Source organism: Scaptodrosophila lebanonensis, unplaced genomic scaffold, assembly GCF_003285725.1.
Source record: "Scaptodrosophila lebanonensis strain 11010-0011.00,11010-0021.00 unplaced genomic scaffold, SlebRS2 tig00000024-arrow-pilon, whole genome shotgun sequence".
Classification (NCBI taxonomy): domain Eukaryota; kingdom Metazoa; phylum Arthropoda; class Insecta; order Diptera; family Drosophilidae; genus Scaptodrosophila; species Scaptodrosophila lebanonensis.
In genome coordinates, this window is record NW_022060538.1 from 8,494,983 (window position 1) to 8,516,675 (window position 21,693).

A 21,693-nucleotide genomic window follows, 5' to 3' on the forward strand; every position below is an offset into this window, starting at 1 on the left:
TTCTGTTGGTACACATGGTAAATGAAGGCTAACTCGTCATATGAAAATTAGGTAAATTACTCAGAATTGCGCAAAAGCAAACTCTTTAATCTAATCGAACAAAATTCTCACTAACTTTTAAGCAAATATTACTAAAAAGTTATTTTCTACAAAAAATCAAAATATTTCTGGTATATTTACACAAGGGCTTAAATATAGTTGCAGCACAAGTTTTAAGAGTGTAACTTTTTTTTTTTCTAAAAGAATTCTTTGATTTATCTTAATTAGAAAAATATTGCGTTAAATTGTATAAGAGCAAAAAGAAAACTCAGCTTTTAAAACATTGCGAGACGTCAAGAACTTGTAAAAAATAAATGTAATGGACGACAATTTCAACAACAGAATTATTGAAAATCTGATTTTTTTTCTAAAAGAATTCTTTGATTTATCTTACTAATTACCTGTTTTTTTTTAAATTAGTTTATAGTAGAAATTTGTGAACTTAATAAATCCGGCGATCAGTAAGTAGAGCAAGTATTTATGATCACACTTATCATACAAGTATATCTACCTCCTAATGTGTTTGAATCATGTTTATTGAAATATCGCTTAATTCAAAAAAAAGGTGCAGTTAGCTTTTGTGTATTTAAATGGAAGTAGCAAAGAAATGGTTTAAAAATTTTACACGTTTTTCATAAAAAAAAAATAATACAAACAATTGGGATTATACAGCGAAAATATAGCCGTGCTTACTTGCATTCGATTTCAAAAGCTTAGTAGCAAAGTCAGGTATTTAAATATGTTCATACTTGTATGTATGTATGTATGTATTTATTTGCACAAAGTACACTTCACGTTTACAGCCGTCTTGCACAGGGAACGATCAAAAAGTAATGTTCTCTTTATTACCTATGTCTTCTGTACCTCTGAGAGCGGGCATGCTCTCAGTGTGTACACTAATGCTTATTAAACCATGTATAAAAGTGTGTACACGCCCACTTTCTACGGTGAGTAGAGTAACGGCCTGCTGCAAAAGTAAGCAACAAAAATCCTCTGGGTGAAATTCTAAATTTTTTGCGTGCATTTCTCGTACGATTTCTTACAACAATTCACGCACATCTCTAGCGTCAAAGTGGAAGTTCGAGGGGCTTTGTGTCAACGCCGACATCGACGCTGACGTTGACGCTGACGGCGACGACGACGTAGCCGTCAAGTGTTGTTGCCATTTTGACACTTTGGCAAAAATGCAAGTCGTCGCATGCGACTTGCTCTGCGTGTGTGGGTGTTTGTGAGTACGTCTGTGTGTGCGTCTGTGTTAGTCAATATGCACATAACGCTGTATAAGTGTGTGTGTGTGTTTGTGTGTTTGTGCGTGTTTGTTTGGGCACGCGCGTGAATTATGCGAAACTCAAGTGGCTTTTGACGCCTGCATTTAAATTTGAGCCGCACGTCTAGTTGGTGGTGGCAAACAATATGCGGCCCAATGATGCGCATTAAATTGGCTAATTGTTTAATAGCCATTTAGCTGTTTACATTGATCTCGCGCTGCACGTCTTGACACAGTCGTTTCTCATCCCACTACTTCACTCTTCGTTATTCCATTATGCAGATGAATCGCCGATGCAAATGTTTTACAAGGACAAGGGCGTTTTTCTCACAGGCGGCACGGGCTTCTTTGGCAAAAGTAAGTGCGAACTTTTTGCTCTATTTTCTAAAAATTAACATAATTGCTATTCGAAATCTGATAACTTGTAGTTATCATCGAGAAGCTGCTGCGCGTCACGGAAGTGGGTCAAATATATTTGCTGATACGCACAAAAAAGGGCAAAGATGCTTTTGCACGCATCGAGGATCTCTTTAATGATCCGGTAAGTATGATTTATGGAATATTTTGACCACCTAACTAAAAATGTAACTTGTAATTTAAGTAATTGAGCACTAAATTAACTTGGGTGGAGAAGAGCATGCATTTTTTTCTACTCTAAATTCATTTATCCATGTTGTCTCTTGTAGGTTTTCGACCAAATGAAGGCATGCAATCCGAAGTATCGCTGCAAAATTACAATAATCAGCGGTGATTGCTCACTGCCGGGCTTGGGGATTTCGCCAGACGAGCGGGAAACCATAAAAGAAAATGTTAACATTGTCTTGCACAGTGCGGCCACCGTTCGCTTCGATGAAAAGCTGAAAATGGCGATTGCCATAAATGTGCATGGCACCAAGGAAGTCATAAAATTGGCCAAAGAGATTGTGCACTTGAAGGTAAGCTTAAAAGCATAAATAAGAAACTCTTAATATTTCTCATTGCTATGAAAAATATATTCGCATTTACTTTGTAAAGGTAACGTCATGAATTTCGATACAATATCACTTAAAAATATTAATTGGAGACTTAAATTGTTACAATAGAGCGTTGCTTTATTTCGCTAGTGAATATCTGTCTGAATGTTTATATTTGTAATGAAGGCTGAAAGCAATTTTAGGACTTTAACATTATACAAAAACCAACATATAACACCTACATATATTTTAACTAAACTTTAAGTAGTTTTCTTTGTAGTCGCAAAAATTGGTTGCTTAGATCAGACTTGATAAAAATCATTTGTTATAATTATATTAATAAAACTTAAAACTAATAAAGCAACTTAGTTTTAAGAACGTCGTCGATGAAGAATAACCATGTGTAAGGTGAAGAAGATTTTAGAAAAACTAAATAATTGATAACTGATTGTGTCTCAAATTTTGGTTAATTGTAGCAAAAGTAAGTTTTACTATATATAAAGTTTCAGATTATGAAGACGCACAACAAGAGGCTTACAAACATCAAATTATATTACGATATCGAAATAAACAGAAATGAAAGATATTTCATACGGTTCTTCTATGTCACAGCTAAATAAGATACATAGTTACCTTATTTTCATAAAACTTCAGATTATTGAAAGGTACTCAAGATACGTAAATAAATAGAAAAGATTTGAATAATATATAAAACTTCTAAATGCTTTATGTTCTCAAGACATCTTATGCATAAAAGTTAAGAGATCTTAATATATGTAAAAAGAGAGATTTGTGCACTGAACGATCCCTTGGCAACTAAATGAAATAATGAGGCTTTCAAAAATGGTTTGCTTAAAAGTAGTCTAAAAGCCAAAAGTTCTTGGTGTTCATAGAGACGAACGCATAGACCAACCTGACTAAAAAATTGAATACATTTATTTACTCATACATGTATCTAAAAGTGCATCGCATCTATAATACTCTATTGTTCAACAGGCCCTCGTGCATGTATCGACGGCATTTGCGCATTGCAATATGCGTTACATACAGGAGAAATTCTACAATCCCAGCATTACTGGCGACAATGCCTTCAAACTGAGCGAATGTCTGGATGAGACGACCCTCAACGCCCTAGCGCCGACCATCATCAACGGTTATCCGAACACCTATACCTTCACCAAAGTGCTGGCTGAGAATGTGGTGCAGCAGGATGCACAGAACTTACCGGTGACCATCTTTCGGCCAGGCATAGGTAGGATCGCGTATCCCTATCAAATGCTTATGATGCTGACTCCCTCCATTTCTTTTAGTGATCACTACATATCGTGAGCCGATTACTGGCTGGATTGACAATATGTACGGACCGTGCGGTGTCATTGTGGGCATCGGATCGGGTGTGATGCGAGTGTTCACCGGGGATGTGGACAACAAGGCGCATATTGTGCCTGTGGATATGTGTGTTAATGCCCTGCTGGCAAGCGCCTGGGATATTGCCCGTAACACGTAAGTAGCTTATTTAGTATGAGATGCTGATACTATGTGTTGCAATAGAAACTATTTTGCAAAATATGGCATTTGCATAGTATTTATAATATTCTTGTTGAATCATTGAGTAAGAATTACTATACCTGTAATTATAGACGCTTCCTTTTCTGTCCATATAAGTGAAAATTCATTTTATTGCTTGAATTTCTGCCTTAATGCCACATAAAATGAAGGCAACTTTTTGGCAATGCTAAAAGACTTCTCTTGAACGCCACTCTGTGTTGGTGTTGATTGAGGAAGAACATTTTCAATCAATGGGAAAATATTTTATTTAAGCTTATCCAGGGTTTAGAGGAGAAATCGTTTAGAGGAATTGTGCAAAATTATTGAACAATCGCTCAATTAGCGCAATAATGTTTTTGCCAGAGGACTGCAACGAAATGAATTTTTAGAATTTTTAGCATTCGAATTTAATTTAAACCTTTACTAGAAGATTAGTTCATAGTTTTAAGATTATCCGCATAAATTATCTTGCTGATGAACACTTTAATATGGAAGATATACTTTACAAACATTTTTGAAAAAATATTATATTTTCTGCTGAAATGTGAAGTTTTTACAATGTCTTAACTTCCAATTCTAGAATCATCTTGATATGTTAACATCAAGTTTTTACAAAAAATGTTTTAATAAGTTTGCTGTTACATGTTCTTAAATTTTTTTAAATGATATATTTCTCATAGAAAAAGTTTGACACCTTTAAAATCTGCATTAAATTCCAACTCATTAGTTAACTTCAACTCATTTGTAAACCTTCTTTATGGAGAATTTAGTTTTAAAAATATTATTTGTTCTGCTGAAATGTGAAGTTTCCACAATGTCTTAATATGTTTACAAGTTTTTTTAAAAATGTCTTAATAAGTTTTCTGTTACATGTGCTTACATTTTTTTAAATGACATTCCTCATACAAAAAGTTTGATGCAATAAGTAAACCTTAAAAATCTACATTAAATTCCGAATTTTTAGGTAATTTCAACTCATTTGTAAACCTTCTTTTAACGAAATGCCATTCACTTTTATATTTTATGTTCCCATTTATTTATTTAATTTGGAAAATTGAATTTGTTCTTAAATAATTGCAGCTATGATGTGCCGCCCATTTACAATTATGTGCCCGATGCTGAAAATATGGTTACTTGGCGACGTTATATGGAGGATGGCTTTGCGTATGGCTGCGATATACCCATGAGAAAATCTATTTGGTATCCCCGCTTCACGATCGTCCCACATATGTGGCAATATAACATTTTGTGCTTTTTCTATCACGTACTGCCCGCCATGTTTATGGATATGATTATGGTGGTCATTGGCAAGAAGCCTAGGTAAGTTGTTTCCGATTCTATGAGATTATATGTGTATACTTATTCTAAATTAACGTCTTAATTAACCGCAGAATGATGAAGATCTATCGTAAAATTCATAAGTTTAGCAACGTCTTGAAGTTCTTTAGCTCGAATGAGTTCCGTTTTGATAATGATAATGTGCGCCATTTGTTGGAGAAACTGGACGATCGTGACAAGCGACTGTTTGCCTTCGATATGCGTCAGCTGGATTGGACAAATCTGATTCGCGTGAGCCTGTATGGCCTGCGTCTGTATGTGGTGAAAGATGATCCCAGCAACATTCCAGAGTCCATCAAGCGTTATGAACGGTATGCGAGCGCCTTGCTGTATGCTATACTATTTTTTCTAACATATACTCTACTCTTTCAGCTTGAAGGTGCTGCATTATTCAACGCTCGCCATAGTCTATGCGTTAGCCTTCGGAATACTTTACACGCTGCTGAAGTTCATATTTTATAATATCTTATGAAACATTATCTATTACCCTTATAAACTTCCAGGTCATTCTGTCTTGCTAACATTTTCGTTTCCCTAGCATGTAGTCTATTTAGGTTTATGCGTGTAATATGCCCTTAAGTCATACATTTAATGAGCTATCCAAAATTGTATAGCTTAGTTCGTAAATGCATCTTGCTAAAGTTGATTATACACGTACTCACTACTCGTGTGTCAGTATGTAGATAATCGAATACAACAATAAAAACGGCTTCACATTTTTGGGATATGTTAAAATATATAGTTATTGGTTTGGCTTTCTACTTGTAAGTATAACGATTTCAGGGCCGAAGACTCATTTTGAATTGTGATTTTGGGAATGTGCAGATAACGAGCTCAACGAGCTTACAGGAATCCCACAATGTGAGCTCGTTCCTGATTATGAATCGATTCGAATCGCATTATTGCATGATTCAGAAAACTATTTAAGGTCTAAAAATGAGATATTTAAAAAAATGTCAAATCTGCGTGCCGATTTGCATCATAAAAAGGGGGGGAAAAAAGGAAAAAAAACACGATGAAGTTCAATATTTCCATTGTGTCGTATGAGTAATATTTAATTTTATTTTTTTATTACTCATACGACACAAATTTCAAAGGTAATTATTTAAAAATTTATATTGAATTATATTTATATATTTAAATAATCAGTGGGGCGCACTAAGCATGTTATTTTGGTTAGAGATTGTGGCTAATTTTCAACATTACTTTTGTATTATTATTATTCCTTTCATTTTTCACTAGCAATTAATAGAAATTGTAACATTATTGGTTATTGTCTTTCTTATTAGTTTCATTTTTGTTATATAGTAGTTTGTGATTAATTTTATTGTTATTACTAAGGCAAGGCAATGAAAAAAAAAAAAATCCATCAATAGCTAAGAAATCTTTCAACTTGTAACAGCGTCCGCTTGTTGTTGGGAAAAAACGGCATTCCATTGATAAATGACATTCATATTGCTCTAACAAGACAACTGAACAATGCGACACTGCGCCACACACTCAATCGCCAAGTGACTCTGTCACACACACACACACAGACACACACATAAAATACCCAGAGACTGTATAGGTATGGGGGACAAACGACTCTTGGACCAGGAAGCGATGCCAACGGCAGGAGCAGCATCGCATTCGTCGCTGATTGATTACACTCAGCTGCGTCCGGAACAGTCATCGAGCGTCAGACGGCGGCAGCGAAAGCAAATTAAATATCAAATTACATTTACAATGGGCCCTGGGTGACTCTGGCTTTGACTTCTGAAATTCGATAGCATTGCAAAACAACTACAATAACAACAAGCACATGCACACGAAAAATGTACAAAATCAAATACAAAAATAAAAAGAAGTTAAAATACATAAAACAATGAGGTTTACTGATTTACGCGTTTGCTTAACATTTTGATATTTTCATGGCATATTTTGTGGATGTACGAGTATCGCTACTTTTTTTTATTTTTTGGATTTTTTATTATGTTGTGGTACAAAGAAATGTAAACGAAGTCGTAAAATAATGCTAAGACGGTTTATCAAATTGAAAACAAGGAGCACACAAATCTTGTAAGGCGCTTTATCGCCTCGCAACAAAAGCAAACACAAGCACAGATACAAATACAAATACATAAATATATATGTATGTATAAACATAAATTCGCATGTATCAGTGAGTTTTGTTTGTGATTTCAAAATTAAAATCACAACATAACCCAATAAGCAGCACAGAGCAGACCAGACCAGACCAGAATCAGGGCCAGACTCATACTCGCACTCATGCTCCGATGCAGACCCAGAGCAATCCCTTCGTTTTTGCTTGCTGATATTACTGCTGTTGCTGCTCAATCTTCCTCTTGTTCAACTCATTCCCATTACGACCATAAAACTCACAAACATATTCACGCACTCACACACAGACAGACACTCAGACACAGTACCACACACACGCACATACATAGACGAGGGCGTTTGACACAGCCAGTGAAAAATGTTTGTCAAACCGCAGACAGCACAGCACACAATGATTGAAGCCATTGCGACGCTGATGTTGATGTTGAAGCTGTGATGTTGATGTGGATGCGAATGCGAATGCTCATGCTGAATGCTGAGTGTTAGGGCTGATGCTCATGCTGATGCTGATGCTGATGGTGCTGCTCCTGCTGTTGTTGTCTGAAGTCTGAAACATTATTACACTCAAAGCGAGACGAGGCATGTATATTTTTCAAAAAATTACGACAGCGTAACGAGCGCGCTCAATTAAAGTGAGAGGTGGCAGCGGGTGACAGCAGCAGTGGCGGAACAGCGCCGGCAAAAAGGACAACTGAATAATAACTCCCCAATATGTTTTACTGCATATAAAAATTGTTGGGCAAATTGTTGTTGTTGTTGCTGCTGCTAGTGGTGCTGTTGTTGTATGTGTTGGCAACGGCACAAAAATTGCAAGCGGAGCAGCAGTGGCAACGGCCAGAAAGAATCAGAACAACCAGCACGAACGAGCAGAACATTGAAAGACCAAACAATCTCAATCTCTCAAATTAGATTTTCAGAAAAATGCACCTCTGGGAAATGCACAATGAAAAAAGCGTTGCACGCACACACAGTCGGCCACACACAAACAGAACAGACACGCACACAAATGCATACATACATTCGTGTGTACGTGTACAATATCCGTTGCTATTGCCGCATGCCACAAGAGGACACGAGCAAGTGGTCTGTCGTTTGTTGCGCGCTGTTCGGCGCCTGTTGACCAAATTCGGAAAGCTTTTGCTCCCACGCGTCTCTCATGCTTCGCTCATGCACTGAACGTCTGCTCTCCCGCTCTCGTTCTGTGCCTCTCTTTACTGCGCTGCAATATCTCTCAAATGTCGCGTCGCATCGCATTGCTTCGCATCATCGTCTGCGCTTCGTGGCAATTGTCTCTCGCTCACGTAGCTAAGCCATAATAACGGTACATGAAGTGCATGGTTATTCAAGGGTTGTTCATTCGTGAAATTAATATTGGGGCAGCCTTTGGGGCGCTCACACGCGCGTTTTCAATGTTTATGTTGTTGTCACTGTTGTTGGAAAAATTGGTGTTGTTGCTGCCGCCGCTGCTGCACATATTGTAGCTGCTTTTTACTATACTTGTATGTATGTGCCACATTGCTGCTCGCAGTTGTTGTTGCTTCGAATATATTCTAGTGACTTTTTATGTGCTACATTGCTGCCTTTTAGCTGTTTGTTGTTGTTGCTGCTGCTACTACTGCAACGTTCATTATTGTTGCTGTTGTATGTTGCATTTTGTCACAATTTCACAGTTGTTTTTAATGTTGTTCTACTTGTTTGCGCGCCTTATTATGTTATGTTTCATTGCCATTGCGTTTCACTCCATGCGCTTTCGCTCTCTTTCTCTCTCTCTTTCTGTGGTAGAGTTACTAACATTAGCAGCAGACGCTCTGTTGTGGTTTTTTCTGTTAGCGTGCGTGTGTGTGTGTGTGTGTTGTGTGGACGTGTGTTTCTTCGCTCCATTGCCAGCGGTGGACCATTATCAGATTTTGTAATAGCTTTACGTTTATTACTTTTTTCAATTTCGTCGTCTTCGGTATTTTGGCATTTTGGGGTCCATGTTGTTGTCTATGTCTGCGCCTGCTTGTAAGTATGTACAAACAAGCATACATATGTATGTTCGTAGGTATATGTTTAAGTGTGTCGGCTATCGTCGTCGTTTGCCTCGTCATGTGTGTGTAATTGTGTGTTTAAGTGTGCAAGAGTCTGTGTGAAAGCGAGTATGTATTGTGCTGGGCACGTTCTGGCATGTTTTGGTCCATTTGTGCGTCTGCACTTGCTGCAAGCATCGCAGTTAGAGCTTGTTGATTTGTTGTTGGCGCTACGTTGACGTCGACGCCAACGTAGTCCCCAACGCCGCTGTTGTTGCTGTTGTTGTTCCTTTTTTTTTAAACCATCGTTGTCGCGTTTTGCACGTCAATTAAAAAACTTGGGTCGGTTTTTGTTTTCGCCAAAACAGCGCAAATCCCCAGCCCACCCAACCAAACCCAAAGCTCATATGTACGCTTATTTAACAGCCAAGTTCCCGCTGCCGTAGCTCCCGCATGTCAGCCACAAGAGTTTCGTTCACACGTAATACGAGAGATGGGGAAATGGTGCTTTGTAAGTAGGTTTTGAAGGAATAATAATAATAAAATAGATTTGAATCTAGCTTAGAATGCAAGTCAAACAAAACTGTGGTAGGTGATGTCTACGGAGAAGGAAAATATTATATTCTTAAAAATCAAATTGTACATAAATATTATTACAAAAATATAAATTGAATTGATTTAAAGCAAATGTTACCAATTTGAAAACATAATTGTTATGATTTGAGTTTATAAGCTCAGTTTTTCCTTTTGCTTATAATATTTTTGCAACGCTGAAAATATGCTATAATTTATGATTTACTATATTTTGATATTGTTGCAATTGTGTTTTATATGGAAAATATTATTTATATTTCGTTTTGATAGAGCCAAAAAGCTGACGAAATTGTTTAATATTCCTTTTTGAAAAATCTTTGAAAATAAGAAGCCTGCAAAGTCTCGGCTTTGCCTTCTAGCTTTCTCATGTGTTCAACTGGATATTTTAATAATTTATTTTGTTCCGTTTAAAATAATCGTTAGGGATATTTAATTATTTTTATTAATCATTAATATATTTTAGTATTTGTTGACGTTGGTCTTATATTTATTGTGCAAGGTATATTTGAGTGTTATCTAACCTCAGTTTTAAACTTTTCCTAATTACATTTCTCAAATTACTTCGCGCTATTCATAAATTAAACATGAAAAATATCAATAAAATAAAAATTATCATCAGCATGCAGAAAATTTGCAATAAAATATTCACAGCAGTCATACGAGTATAAATAAGCTGTCTTCAAGATATTCAAGAATGAAATGTGAAACATAAATTATGTGCTTGATGCAGAATGGGTTTGCACATTTACGTTAATATTCAGCTACAAATTAGTGACAATTTTGTGACAACTGCAATTTGTTGTTTTGTGTGGATGTGGAAATAGGAGCACGGATGCATACAACTTTTAAGTGTGCCTTTCAATTATTTCAACATCTAAACGCAGCTTAATGATGCTGGCTTGCTTCAGCTTCAGTTTTAGCGTCAGCGTCAGCTACGACTACGGCAATGGCAACGGCTTGGCTACAGCTACGGCTAAAGCTACGGCTTCAGTTTCTGTGTCTGCTGCTGCTGGGTCTGCCTGGCTCGCAGTTTTCTGGTTGCTTGTTTGTTTGCCTGTTTGTTTGTCTCTTCGTGTGCAGTTCGCGTGGGTTATAATTATTTAGCGTTGCCAGCCCTCCTGCTTGCCGCCTGTCCCTCTCCAGCCTTAACCAAGAGTCGGGACTACTGCTTCTACTGCTTCTGTCTGCGCCTTCATCTTTAGTTATGCGTGTGCGTGGGTGTTAGTGTAAGTATGAGAGAGTGAGAGTGGGTCTGTGGGTGTGTGTGTATGAGTGTGTGAGTGTGTACGTGGCTGCGCTTTGTGTCTGTTGCCGTTGGATCCTTGCTTGGCTGGTTGGTTGGTTGCTTACTTACTTGTTTTCCTCGCTTTTAGTTTAGCGCTCGCGCGGGCTTGTAATAATATTTTAAATTAATTACAACAAACATGCATTTGTGTGCCGCGCTCCTTCGCTCGCTCTCTATTTCTCAGTCTCTGCCTCTGTCTCCATCTCCATCTCTATGTCTATGTCTTTTGCTTTGTATGTGTACGGTTCATGCTTTTGTATGCTTACATGTTCTGCTAGCTGTTGATGTTGTTGTTGTTGTTGCTACTGTTGCTGCTGCTGTTACTGTTGTTGTTGTTGTTGTTTTGTATGAAAAGTGAATTAAAGCGAATTTAGTGCCGGCGTTGACGGCAACGACGTCCACGTTCAAAGTGCATTTGTATGTCCTGCCATGCTAACTTTATCCTTCGCTGCCGCCACGATCCTCACACTTAGACACACATTGACGGAGTTATATAGACACTTTCGCGCCAGTTCAGTGTGTTAGTATGTTTATGTGCTTTTCAATTGCGAGCATACGTTCACGTTACATGCCCCCCCCCCACTCCCTGCACCCCTGTACCACCCTATTCAGTCGCCCTTTGCCCACTCATCCATCCATGGTCCCGTAGTCTCGTACACCCTGCTTGGCTGTTTCGCTTTGCTTTTCAGCATTGTCTATTAGTATCTCGTTTCCGCTTCTGTTTTCTGTTCTAGTGCTTCTTTTGAAGTTCTCGCTCGCATTCGCATTTTAATTTGAAGTGCATCATTTCTGTTTCTGCTGTTGCCGTCGCTGTTTCTACTGCTGCTGTTGCTGCTGCTGCTGTTGTTGTTGTTCTTGCAGCTACAGCATCGACTGCGGCTGCTGCGTCGACTGCAGGCATCAGCTCTGCAGCAGTTGCTGTCTATGGCCACAAACAAACAAAAAAGTGCTTATGTTCATTCATTCATTTCATTTCCCATTACATTTGAGCTCAGCGCCTTGTATCTAGCCGTTCCCTTTGCTATTTTACCTTGCCTGTGGAGACCGGACGACTGCCGCCCACTCGCACTCGCACTCGCCCACCCCACCCACTGCCACCCACTCAGTCACCTTTGTTTTTAGTAGCGTTGTGTGCCTAAAGCAGCACAGAAAAATATAAAAAAAGATGCAAACAAAATGGTTAAAAAGCAAGCACCAACTACCGCCACTTGCCACTACTTGATGCCACTTCAACGCAACTCAATTGCTTTCTTTGCCTTTATGGAAATGTATGCGTGCATGCTTCAGTGTGTGTGTGTGTGCGGTTTTATTAAAATATTCTTATGCCTTTGCCTTGTCTGACTCAACCATTGCCTTGCTACAATTTTTGCCTTCTTTTCCTCGCTCTACTCGTCCTTGTTGCTTTTTATGCGCGTACGAGTATGCTTGTATGTGTGCATGTGTATGTTGGCGCGTGTGTGTGTGTGTGGTCTTGTGTTTGTTCAAATAATGAAAAGTGCCGCATATAAAATTTGCACAAATTATTATTTTTGCTCGCTTTATTTCTTTATTTTCGTAACATTTTTATTAACGCCAAACGAAAACGCATTTAAAATACGAGTATAAATAAAATTATAAGTGAGCTTGTTGTTTCCACTTGCTTGTTTGTTTGTTTGTTTTGTTTTGTTTTCATTTTTCCTTTTATGTGATAATTCCGCATATATAAAGGGTGCTCTTTCCACACCAAATAAAAAGGAAGGCACTGCTCAGACGCGTTAGCTGTAAAAACAAATATAAATGGAGAATATGGTCAGCATTCAAAGCAACTAACTGACTACTGAGCTGTTTTTGAAACTGTCTCATCAAAACAGGATTTAAACAGTTCTCCTTAAAGAAACACTTTTATTAATGAACTCATGTCTCAAATGTTTTAGGCTAGAATAACTAAGTTTAAGCTCCCTAGTTCAAGAAAGAAAAGTCAAAGTAAAAAAAAAAGAAACAATTTCTTGAAAACCTTTAAGCTGAAGTTTTTCGTTTTACATTGTGTGAACAACAATAGCTGATGAGGGAAAATGAAAAAATACATTTCGAAAATACAGCTGAACCACGATTATCTGCACTTTCATTAACCGTGACTTAAGGCAAGTAATAATTTGAACTTGAATTGTTGATGACCTTTCTGTAAATTCTAAGAGAGCTTCGAGAGCACAGGACTGGCCTAAGGAAAATATTCCACCACAAGAAAGACAATAACTGCAATAAAACTGCGAGTTGAAATCGATTTTTAACACCTTCATACTTAAAAAAGCACACGCGAGATGAATGTTTAAAGCAAGAAAACTGCAGCAAATCTGGCAAATAAAAGCTGAACTGAATACTGACAATTTCGGACAGACTCAAATTTTTCCATTCGAAATAAAGCAAAACTCCAAAACCCCGCAAGTGGATGCTATTATACTATTACTAAGCCCTATGTGCACTGAGACCCTAAAAGATTAAACTTCTGGCACTTTTATATAAAAGCTTAATTGCTAAACTAAACTACTTCTTGAAGTATATTGTTGAATGCTTTAGACACATGTCCAAGGAATGAAAGACTTCAATACTGGCGTCATGTATATCTACGTATTGCAGCACGCTCGATGGCGTTTGAAAGGATGTTCAGCAAAGTTGCATACATCTGAAAGGATGTGCTGCTGTTTGAGAAGACAGACGTTTCGCCTTGAAGCCTTTCATTGTACACAAAATTAATTTCACTCATCAAAACCAGTGTGTAGTACATTATTAGTAATATATAGTATTACCTTATTGATGTAAACTCCAATAAAGTTAAATATTGTGTATGTTTCATTCTGAAATTAGACAATTGAAAGTGCTATGATTTCTAAAAGCTTAACAGTTAAAATTCCACCGATTCAGCCGAAAAATCAAGGAGTGAATAAAATATTTACAAGTCATGACCTTAAATACATAGATTGTTTAAGAACAGATGTCAGTTCATTAAGTCTTTGAACACAAAGACCGCTTTGTCGCCAGGCGCGGCTGTCTGTGTCACAGGTTTAAAGAGACATTAAAATTAATTTACTACAATGCCAAAATGGTGAAGATGCTGCAAATAGCAGTGTTGAGTTGTAATCAGATATTTAAAAACGATTTATACTGCCTCAAAGTATATAGAATTTGACGTTGATATTGCACCATTTTCTGAAAACAAAAAACTACAAATGTCTAGTAATTTAAGGACCCACACATACTAAAAATAAAAAACAGTTAAAAGCTAAAGAGAAATGATAGAATATATGGATATGTAGCTAGAAGTTTCTTTTCACATATTAGTTTTATTGTTTGTATAAATAGGTGGCCATAAGAGTCCTGTGCTTCATGAACCATTTTTGTAGGTCCTGCACTCAATACTAAATTTCTTTAATATGCGGGAGAGGTAACGATTTTGTTTTACCAGTGGCTGAAAATATTTCATAAAGTTGAAAAAGAATGCTCATTAAAGTGTTTTAGTTTTTCAATGAAACACCCGTTATACATTTGTAGTTTACTGCAACTATTTTCGCCTTTCGTAGCCGTTACAAGCTAAAATAAAATCAAGCAGAAATAAGGAAAAATAAAAATAAACAATAAAAATAAAAACATGAGACGCAGCACGCAGAAAAAATGGCAACATTTGTGCGTGTTTTGCTCGGTGTTAAAAATAGTGAAATAGTCCAACGTACATCGTAAATATTTCAACTGCAACAACAATAACAACAACAGCAATGTTGGCCATAACGAGCACAACAAGCTCCGAAGCGAAGGCGACAAGGCGAGAGAGAGCAAGCAGCATTGAATCGATAGATTGCACCTGGTACGTAGAAATGTCCCAAAGAACCTCTACAACCTACGACACCAACGACAACATGGCTGGCAGTGGGGGAAGCTAGGGCTAGGGAGCGTATACAAAACCAAAAACAACTGCAACAATAACAACAACAAGCAATAGCAAAAAACAATAAAAAATACAAACAGACGTGCACACACACATCCATACATCCACATCCATAGAGAGTAGAAGCAAGGAGCAAGGAGCAAGAACGCTTTCGGTTCCTTCTACGACTATTGCTGCAACATTCCGCCAACTTCCATTTCTTCCTCAACACAAACTAAGACTCAGCTCGGGGCTCAGCAGTTTGTTCCCCTGACTAGCAACCCATGCGAAAATTTGAAACGATTTATTTACTTTTTGCCATTGCCATTTTCTGGCTCTCAGCTAATGTTGTTGTTGTTGTTGTTGCTGTTGCTGTTGCTGGTCCCACTGTCGTTGTATTTTTGGCAATGCCCTATACCCTAATAGTTGGGGTATAACCCATTCACAAGAGATGTGCTTTCATAGATATTCGGGGGAAGTGGATATCAAGATTTCTGCAGCATCCACTCGAATCAAAATGTGAAAAGAAATTGCTTTCAAAACGGGAATATTTGGTTTTTGGAAAATTCCTTCAAACAGGTTCCGATATTGCAACTATTGATAGAAATAATAAATTATGTATTGCATTAATTTGCTTAATTAGAGATGCTAAAATGCTGACCTTAAAAATTATTAAGGGTTTATCTTAAGACAATTTGTTGTAACTTTTTTTTTATAAAATTTATTAATGTAAGAAATATTTGTATAAAAATGAAAAATTAATTTGATTATATATAAATAAGATCATATATATAATTCTAAACGACTATAATGAATTAGAAACTATTATCCTCTAAAAAAAATTTTAAAAACATAATTTACATACATAATTTAATAAGAAAAAATTCATTTTATTATATTTATTATTATCCAATTATTTTATATACTTTTTATGATAAATATGTCTAAACTATGATATTTGTCCTGTTGTTAATCAAAATAAATATTAAATTATGGAATTACAACGAAAATGAATTTGTACATTCATGGCTATGCCGATTTCTAAACATAAGATAGGTCTTTAAAATCATGCTGTCGAAACTAAATACAGAAATATATAATAGAACACAAAAATTTCCCTTGATTTGACATAACAAGAAATTCCGATCGAATCTGGAAATGATGCAGCAACGCAATAGCAACCTAAGTACCAAGGAAAGCTGATCCTCTCGTATTTAGAAAAATGGTAAAAGCTGAAAAATAATTATAAAAAAATTTGCTAAATAAAAAACAATCTTTACAAATAATTTTCAAAAATTTCTAAAAATTTCGCAAAACGATTTTATATTGTAAAGAGTTTTAAAGACTGTTTGTGACTAAATATTTATTATTACTTAATATATTGAATCACAACTCACCACATTGATATATTTAGTTTTCCAATTGAAAATTATCTTGCATTGGAACTAGTAATATAGTATTTTCCAATACTTTTTTCACAACAGATATTAAGAGTTTAAAACCAAGTGAGCAGCAATTCACAGATAAATAAAAAAGGGAAAGAAAAACACCAAATTTTGCTGTGAAAGTGAACAACTTTTTTGTTTTATCTTTGATAGCTTTAATCACTCTTTTATGTATTCGTTAAAATCAGTTGACTTTAAAGAGTGCGCTTGAAGCAAAATTAAATTATATTGAATACATATTTCATTTATGTTGTATTTTTCGCATCCAACTACACCCACTTACAGGGCAACGCACAGTTGTGGAGCATCGATTGTGTTGTTAGTGCGCTCTTCCTGGTTGTTTTTCTATTTTATTTCACAAATGGAAATGGTCATGTTTTTAATTTTTTACCATTTTTGGGATTACAACGTCGCCGGCGTCGTCGCCGTCGCTGTCGCCATCATTTTTGTTCTCCATTCTCATTTTATTTGGGCGCATTTGCAGCGTTATGACAAACAAGTGTCCATTTATTTGCAAAATTTAATGTTTCACCATTTTCTCGTGACAAATTATACCGCTTCGATTTCTCAGTTCTGCCCGTTGTCCGACGACCCTACTAGTACTGTTACTGCTGCTGCTTTTGCTGCTTACGTTGACGTTGACTTCAGCGTTAACGTCGTAGTCGAGTCGAGTCGATGTCGATGTCGACGTCGAGGCTGACGTTCGCATTGCCAATACCGTTAACGTAGTCGTTGCCAACCCAAAAACCGAGAAGCGAACAACTGTGAATTTAATAAAAACTGCTAATGGGTCACATTTTGTGTAGCTGTTGCCATTGCCACGCCCACAGCCAAGCCCCAAGCCCCATGCCCCATGCCCCCAAGTCCAATGCCACTATTGAGCACGGTCTAACGCCTCCCAGCACCAACTGTCGCTCCATCCAATATTTCTCAAATATTTAAGAGGAACGCTTGGCTTTGCTCCCTCGCTTGCGCTCGCTTACTCGCTTACCCGCTTACCGGCTTGCCGGCTTATTCGCCCGTCTACGTCATCATCATGGACTAATACATAATTTATACAGAATTTATCAGTGCCATTAGAGTGGAACGGGATGTTCTTCATCGCGTCGTTTTTCACTAATTGGGCAGGTGTTGCGCGCTCAGCTTTTGGTCAACATTTTGATGGCAGTTTCATGGCAATTACTTATTAGCAGTATTAGCTGGCGCGTAATCCCAAAAACTTACACCCACACCGATCTACACTACAAAAACGGTACACAAGTAATTAAACCGTTTGTGTTGAACATTTAACAATATTTGCAAATCAAAAACATATTACTTCGAACACTTGAAAGACGGACATCCATTTTATTTCCTCAGTGTAGACTCAATTTAGAGTCTCTGAATTCAGAGACTGCACGCACTTTGTCATCTCAGCAATCCAGATACTATGTTTATTTGCATATCTATCTTAAATATCACATCTTCTTGAATTCTATTCAACAATGTTGCAGTCTGTATAAAAATCTTTTTTTAAAGATTTAAAATTTTTAAAAATTTAAAATTTGAAGTTTACAAAGAAAAATAAAACAAGATTTAAAGAATGTTTATCTTTTCGTTCTTCAAAGGACAATAAGTAAATGATTTGTATATTCTAATAACTATTAAGTAATAGTTATTAAGTTACATATTAAGTTAAATAAGTATTTGTCTTCAATAGTGTTTTTGTTTGTAAGTTCTTTGTGTTTCTGTAATCAAGAATTTTATATAAATCAAATATTGGCTGAACAATTATCAAGGTTTTAGACTAAAATTAATCTTATTGAATGCATGCTATTAATTAATTATTTAGTTTATTATACTTTTAGCTACAAGTGTACTATGATTGCATTTAGAAATCGAAAAATATTTGTTTGTAAGTTAAAGTTTATTTATTTGGGTTTGCTCCAGTCTTGTTAATCGCTGTGTTGTAAATTTAAATAATATTTTGTCATGGTTCATTATCTTGTATGTTGAGCAGTCGTGGTAGTATTGATTATTTTCTTTTAATTTCTTTTATGATTTTGTGTTATAAAATTGTTCTCCTTTATATTCTTTTTCTTTTTTGTTGTAAAAACATGGAAAATAAGCAATATTTTCTTAACAAATTGCTCGTTTTTCCTCGAAGTTTACAGGGCAGTTGCAAACGAAAGTATTTGTATTTTATTTATAATAATATTTTTCAATGTTTTGTATTTAAGTTAATAAGTTTTATGTGTTCGTGTACTGAAGATTATCACGTATGCTAGCTATTGAGGCTGATCTAGTATCCATTGAATACTATAATTAAAAGACCCGATGAATAGAGGAAAAATAAATAATTTTATCAATAACTCGCAGACACAACAGAATACATTTTATAGATGTATAGTTTTGTCATATGTATTAATCATAAGTATATACATATATATCTAATAAATATAAGTCGTTTCCGTTATATTATAATTTCTGTTTACAAGCAATTGTCTTGGGAACTTGTTTGTTTAGCAAAGGGGCGAATGTCAGATGAAAAGGCTGGAGCGATAATATTCTTCCACACGCTTAGGCGTAAAAAATTCCGTTTTGATGTCATAAAGTAATTCTTTTGAGCTTTTTAATGACCACTTTCAAAGAAGATCCCAATTTGTATTATATCTGTGAAATAAGTAAAAAGAGTTGCCGTTGAGGAATAATCCTAAGATTACTGGAAGAAGGTGGTAATTTTGAATATGCTCCTCTGATTCCATTCTGATTTCTGACTGGTCCTTGTCAGTTAAAATGGAAGGCAGTTCCTTTCTATGTTTCCCATATCACCTGCTGGGCTATCTCGAGTGTTTACGGCACGCTATTATAATTCTGGGGGTATTTATGTTAGAATCAAGTGACTTAAGTGGTATTTGGCTTTGCAAAAATATGTAAGTATGGGAGGCCACAATGTTCCGAAGCATGACTATGGTACTGTAATTTTTAAATTTGAGGCTTTCATGCATTGAGGAGTTAGAATAATGTGGATTTAAAGAATATATGGAAAAGACTCTGTGCTATGTCAATTTATGACTATAGATATATTCGCTTTATCTCTATTGCCTAGATGTTAAGACATGTATTTGCGGTATTTTTTTTATGTCGATAAAATATATTTTTCTAAGTGTAGCAGCTTGTTGTCTATGTTTTGTTGCTTGAAGATTCCATCCGGTCGCCTTTATTTTTTTCATGTCGATAAAATATATTTTTCTAAGTGTAGCAGCTTGTTGTCTATGTTTTGTTGCTTGAAGATTCCATCCGGTCGCCTTTAGTCCCTAATTTCAGTGTTTCCTGACACGCCCGCGCCAAATCTTATCTCAATTTCATGTTCAACAAAAGTCTAAACATTTGTACAATTTTCTTCCTTTTTTTGCTGTTTCGCCTAACATTTTTTGACATGTCAGTTACGACGACGCCAGAATTAATGAATAGATTATGATTAATGAGCGGCGACATCATTAAAATATATTTATATATTCAAATTGCGGTTGCTGACCGTACCTACATCCCAAACAGCAAGAACAGAGAAATAGAGAGTGGGAGAGAGAGTGGAGAGGATAGGAATTGCAAACGGCAACGGCATGAATGAAGCGACTAAAACGAGCTTGTAGTTGACTGGAAGTGGGGCTGGCGGCGTGGGTTTTGAAGTCGCATGAATGAATGAAATGGCAGCCGCATGCCGAAATGTCATACAACAAACACAAAATGTTAAATCATTAGTTTAAATTACCGCAAAAAGTTTTCCATGAACATTTTTGCGTGCTGCAAGCTACAAAATATGAAAAAGTGAAAATACATACTAGTGTGTGTACGAAGTGTGTGCGCGCAGCTCTAGGAAACAAACAAAAACAAGCGAAAAAAATAAATCCGAAATAATAAAAAAAAAAAAAATAAGGAAAATATTGCGGAAAGCAAGTGGAGGCAGCAACAGCAGAAGCAGCAAAAGACCGTAGAGATAAAAGCGCACGCATCCTTGAACTTTTATTTATTTATACGATATCTCGCTCGCTCGCTCCTTTAGTGTGCGCCATGCCTTTTATGCCACTTTTGGTGCTTTGTGTTTTGTTTGTCCATTTGTCCATTTGTTCGTTTGTTCGTTTGTTTGTTTGCACCATCATTCCAACCGCAAAAGCTGTCTAGCCGCTCTCGCACGCGCTCAAGTCGACCGGCCGCCGGCCTCAGTCTGCCACAGGAACAGCCACAGCCTCAGTCCCAGACCCAGACCCAGTCTCAGTCTGAGTCTCTCAGCCGTTTTGCCATTTTTGCATATTGCCCATACGCAGTGGTGGCCGACGGCCAAAAGTTTGCCAAGCGGCGTTTGCTTTATTAAAAAACTAGCGAAAAGGCAAACTTTGTTAGGAATTATTTCAATTCTAATTTATTTTGTTTGCAAAAGGGAAATATTCTGGCTTTACTTACTATCTTTTTTTTTTTTTTTTTTTTCCTCCGTTGTTGATCATCGCAGCTATACGTCGCTGCTGGGCAGCTGAATGATAATGATAATGAACATGAGTATGATATTTTGATGCTGATGAGTTTTATGTGCTACTGAGTCCAGTTGGTAAATGACATGCGCATAATTCTGTCTGCCACAAACTACTCATAATGCCGTTGACGAGCAAAACTTGTAAAAATATGCACAGATACTAGAGACTCAGAGCAATGGGCATGAAAACACACACACACATCTTCTCTTTAACAAATGGCAAATGTTTGGCTATTACTACAGTTTCCAGTTTTAAATAGTTCACGTTATAAGAGTATAGCGTGTGCGTATCAACATAAATAATTGTAGGAACGTGCTCTCTGCTGAAGTTTTTGGGGCTCCCTCCCTTTTGTGTTGCGAGTCAGTTCTCGTTTTGTTGTGGCAATTTTCAGAGAATTGTGTCATAATTAAAGTGACATGCGAGTCTTTGTTAAAGTTGAATAATTTAAGCTTTAATTTATTCTTTAAATTCGTTTTAATGTATTTCGGTTCTTGATAGAATACAAGTTATTCCAGCTAAGGCTTTCAGATGAATAAGCGAGGCCTCTGGTATGTACTACAGACATTTGAAATTTGCGATGCAGATAGTTGTAAGTATATACTTGCCCCGAATGCTTCTTATTTAGAAATTAGTTATGATTTAACGATATTAGTTCATTCAATTCTACCTACTTTAAGGGGCATTATTT

General features: G+C 36.5%; 1 protein-coding gene across 2 annotated transcripts in view; it reads left to right on the forward strand.

Annotated features, from left to right (window-relative positions):
* The window catches only part of LOC115621148 (fatty acyl-CoA reductase wat), a 57,924-nt gene extending 52,042 nt beyond the window's left edge, over window positions 1-5,882 (forward strand). For both annotated transcript variants that reach the window (XM_030514706.1, XM_030514705.1), the window contains exons 3-10: window positions 1,589-1,663; window positions 1,735-1,847; window positions 1,993-2,241; window positions 3,256-3,511; window positions 3,570-3,762; window positions 4,888-5,127; window positions 5,199-5,456; window positions 5,518-5,882. In XM_030514706.1, the coding sequence (XP_030370566.1) occupies window positions 1,589-1,663; window positions 1,735-1,847; window positions 1,993-2,241; window positions 3,256-3,511; window positions 3,570-3,762; window positions 4,888-5,127; window positions 5,199-5,456; window positions 5,518-5,617 (1,484 nt within the window). In that variant the 3' untranslated portion in view covers window positions 5,618-5,882. The remainder of the gene's footprint in view (window positions 1-1,588; window positions 1,664-1,734; window positions 1,848-1,992; window positions 2,242-3,255; window positions 3,512-3,569; window positions 3,763-4,887; window positions 5,128-5,198; window positions 5,457-5,517) is intronic.
* Window positions 5,883-21,693: the final 15,811 nt, after the last annotated feature.